Raw genomic sequence first — 4,441 nt, 5'->3', positions numbered from 1 at the left:
CCCAAGACCCGATGAAATTCGTCACAGACTCGAACTCTGCTGGTCTGACCGGTTATACACCACCGGTCAAACCAACCCCACCCGTCGGTCAGACTGGCCCATAAGCGGCGGTCAGACTGGCCTCGTAAAGGAAATCCGGCACGTTACAAATTTTGATAATACTCTTCTATTTCGATTATAGGCGTCAAATTTAGGTATAAACAATTCCCTTTTCTCTTTCATGGTCAAGCAAACAACCCTTGCGCCCACGTATCAACGAGCAATACCCTTCATCCATCTTTTGGCTATTTGGCAGTTTCTCCACGAGCACCTCCAATCTCCCTGTCCACTAGTCCAGTCCAGGACCAAAGAAAGGATAACTCGATCAACCCAATCTACTCGTAACCATTGCAACGACATGGCATCCTTAACCCTCCACCCCCTCTTCCCAGCAACTGCACCAGGCGTCTCCACGACATCAACTCCTAGCCGCGATATTCTCCGACGCGGCACCAGACGGCTCACGACCACGTGCAAGGCCGAGCCTAGCGGTGGCAACAGCACCCTCGAGCTCGCCGCCGGTGCGGCCGGGCTGGCGTCTAGCTCGGTCGTTGCCTGGTCCCTCTACACGCTCAAGACAACGGGCTGCGGCCTCCCACCGGGCCCCGGTGGCGCTCTCGGCGCAGCGGAGGGTGTTAGCTACCTTGTGGTGGCGGCGCTGATTGGGTGGTCGCTGACGACGAAGGTGCGCACAGGATCGGGCCTCCCGGCCGGGCCGTTCGGACTCCTCGGCGCCGCAGAGGGCGTGTCGTATCTAGCTGCCGCTGCCATTGCTGTCGTCTTCGGGTTCCAGTTCTTCGAGGTTGGGTCGCTCCCGGGTCCATTGCCATCGGACCAGTGTTTTGGCTAGGTGGGATTTTGGGAACTCACATGTTTTGGTGAGTTGAATATGTTATTAGTAACTGAACATACTACCCTGTTAATCTTAGTTTTGTGCAATTATCGTGCTCAATTCCGATGCTTTTCTGCTGGAAGATTCCAAATCAAAATCATATATCATAATAAATTTCATGAGCCTATGTTGCCTTCTGCTGGAAGATTGCAAATCAAAATCATATCTCTATCTCAATCTCTATCTCTACTTCACTACTGTTATAAAAATTAAAAATATGTTTTTACCGGTATTTTGGTACATCATCCGTGTTTGAATCGGTTTTAATTTTATGTTTCTATTTTAATTTATATCTCTATAAAAAAATAAATTTCTGTTGTCTGTAGAAAAGAAAGAAAAAAAGTCCAACTAAAAAGTTAAAAAAGAAATAAAAAGTCCGACTCAGCAAGCGATAAAAAAAAGCTTCTGTTGTAAGTAAAAAAAGGGAAAATTGTAACCATGCCATTATAATTTTGCAAAATTTAAATCATCTTGACCCACATGTCATTGACTCATGTGGGTCCTACATGTCATTGAGATACCGATGACATATCTCAAACTTTACAAAATTATAATGGTATGGTTCCAAATTACCCGTAAAAAAAAGAAAAAAACCATCTCATCGTAAAACACAATTGTCTGACTCCCGTAGAAAAACGAAAAAGAAGTCTCCCATTAAAAAAAAGTCTGCTTGTTTTTATTTGGCACCGGGTTTTTTTTTCTGATTTTTGTTGCACTCGGAAGAGTTTTTTTATGCACACGCTAAGGCTTTTGGTTTTGTTTTCCGGCCTTTTTAATCCGATCTGTTCACCGCGCGCCTCCCGGGCGCCTTTGGTTTTTGTTTGTCAATTTTTTTCGCTGGTTTTTTCTCCCATGCGCTTTTTGTTTTTCTCATCCGATTTTTTAATCCGATCTGTTCGCCGCACGCCTTAACCTAGCACCGCGTCGCCGCCATATTGATCATGCTTTTTCTCCTCCAATTTGATTGAAAAATCGATTTCCCGTTCCTCTCTCATCATTTTCTCCATGATTTTCCTTTCGATTCGGCTTTAATTCACCAGATTTAATCTCCGTTTAACACTTGCCGATGATGACAACGATCTTCTCTAGTCGTTTTTATCCCAAGTTTTACGCTCTGATTTTGGGGAAAACGGAAAGAGTAGATCGAGTGGATCAAAAACCCTCAACCAATTCTAGCTGATCGAGAAAGATTCGGCCAGATTTGATGGGATATTTGCTCCAACAAGCGTACAGGCCTGGGACTATCTTCGGGAGGTTGAAGATGATAGTCAACCTCCTAGGCACGGGACTATCTTCGAGAGGTTGAAGATGGTAGTCATCTTCAGGAGGTTGAAGATGGTAGTCGACTGTGCGAGTTGGGCTTACGGCTCCACTTGTGGTTGGGTCGAAGGGAAGCAGACTAAATGGAGGAAGGTAGCGGGCTAGCCTAGGGCTGAAAAGGAAGGAAGGGAAGCAGGCCAAATGGAGGAAGGTAGCAAACTAACCTAGGATGAAAAGGAAGGAAGGCCTTCTGCCGAAAACCCTGTAAAGGTTTTCATTAACTTTTTTAATTATAATCTATAGCGATTCCAACGTTAGAAATTTTCATTAACTTTTTCAATTATAATGTATATAGTGATCCCAATATTTCTTAATATATCACTAAAAGAAGTCTTTACCCGTTGCAATGCACGGGCATGTTTTCTACTCTACTACTACTTAAAAAATAAGAGGTGCTTCCATCGTCCGTCAAAAAAACCGAGCGAAAAAACTAGGTCTGTTCGATAAAAAAGAGTGCGAAAAAAGGAAAGAAAAACCAAAAATGTCCGATCCCAAAAAAACCGAGCGAAAAAAAACCAAAGTTGTCCAATCCAAAAAAAAACCGGTCGAACAAAAACAAACCGGGCGAAAAAAATGCGAAAAAAAGAAAAACCAAAAAAAAGATGTCCGATTCCTATGGCAAGGCGGAAAAAAAAACACAGTAGATCCGATTCCCTTAAAAGTTAGAAAAAAATCATATTCCTATATTATCCTATTTCCCGTACGGTTGTTTGTTTTTCTTTTTTTTCCGTTTCTTTTCCGTTTTTTCTTTCCTCCTTTTTTCTTTTTTTTATTTCTTAATACTATGTATGTATATAAATTTTACATACACGTATATAAACTTTATATATTGTATATTTTTTCTTTTTTATACGTATGTATATAATCTTTGTATACTTCTCTATCTCAACTATTAAAAAATTCAAAAATTTCCTTCGTCCGTCCCTACTTAAAAAATTCACATTAAAAAAGATCTGTCCGATTCCTAAGAAAGTGGCGAAAAAAAGGTTCGTAAAAAATAAAAAAACAAAAGAGAAAAAAAAGTACAAAGGGCGAAAAAAAGCACGGCAAAAAAACGTCCGATTTCTATTCGTTTTTTAGTCCCTATATATCTCTTCTCTATCTCTAATCTAATCTAATCTAACTATTTAAAAAGAGAAGTTTTCATAGTACAACTAAAAAGAAAAAATGTGCGAGAAAATAAAAACGGTTAAAAAAGCGTGAGAAAAAAAAGCAAAAAACGCGTGAGAAAAAAGTCAGAACAAAAAAGCTAAAAAAGGTTTCCGTCTTCCGTAAAAAATAAAAAAACACGCGAGGGAAAAACTGTTAGAAAAAGCACGCCATTTCTAAAAAAATGGTTTGAAAAAACCTCAAATAAAAATCACCGTTTATAAAAAAACAAGTTGCTCTGAAAAAACTGTTAGAGAAAAAACGTTAAATTGATAAACGCTTGAGTCGGATAGTATCAATCGATTTTTTTTCATCTTCTGCACGGCTTTTGTTTCGTCATCTATAGATCAATCGATTTTTTTTCATTTTCTGCACGGCTTTTGTTTCGTCATCTATAGAAATTATATTAAAAAAACAAATATATTTTTGTGTAGACTTGACCATGCGAGGCAATGTAGGATTTGATTGATCCTATTATTGGTTGCAAGAATGAGATCGAAAAAGTATTTTAGATTATATGTATGTTGTCTCGTGAATAATCCAATTATTTTAGATAAAGCAAGCATCGGTAAGGTTGTCATCGTTGAAGTTGGGCCATTACATTAAAGATGTTCCAATTTTCACCCGTTGCAACGCACGGGTATTTTGCTAGTTATTATAAAAATTAAAGATGTTTCCATGGTCCGTCATCCGTGTTTGAGTCGGTAATCTCTGCTATTATAAAAACTGAAGATGTTTCCGCGGTCCACCATTCGTGTTTGAGTCGGTAATAAAGATTGAAGATGTTTTTGTGGTTCGTCATCCATGTTTGAGTCGGTTTTAATTGTATATTTTGGTTTTAATCTATATCTCTTGTCTATCTCTTCTCTACTATTATAAAAATTGAAGATGTTTTTGTCAGTATTTTGGTACGTCATACATCGGTTTTTATGTTCGTTTGCTTTTGGAAATACATATCCATATTTGAGTCGGTTTTTAAGATCGTTCACTTTGGTAATATAGAAGGAACCATATAAGAAATCTGTTTAAAAAAACTCGCAT

At 39.1% G+C, this 4,441-nt stretch overlaps 1 protein-coding gene across 1 annotated transcript; it reads left to right on the top strand.

Moving 5' to 3' along the window:
* The first annotated feature begins 306 nt into the window (after positions 1-306).
* On the top strand, positions 307-1,068 carry LOC127752874 (uncharacterized). The gene has a single exon (XM_052278313.1). The coding sequence runs from the start codon at positions 398-400 to the stop codon at positions 887-889; it is 492 nt and encodes a 163-aa protein (XP_052134273.1). The 5' UTR covers positions 307-397; the 3' UTR covers positions 890-1,068.
* Positions 1,069-4,441: the final 3,373 nt, after the last annotated feature.

The sequence above is a fragment of the Oryza glaberrima genome, chromosome 10 (assembly GCF_000147395.1).
Source record: "Oryza glaberrima chromosome 10, OglaRS2, whole genome shotgun sequence".
Taxonomy (NCBI): domain Eukaryota; kingdom Viridiplantae; phylum Streptophyta; class Magnoliopsida; order Poales; family Poaceae; genus Oryza; species Oryza glaberrima.
Note: the sequence above shows the minus strand (reverse complement) of the source record. Positions and strands in the feature narration are given on the sequence as shown.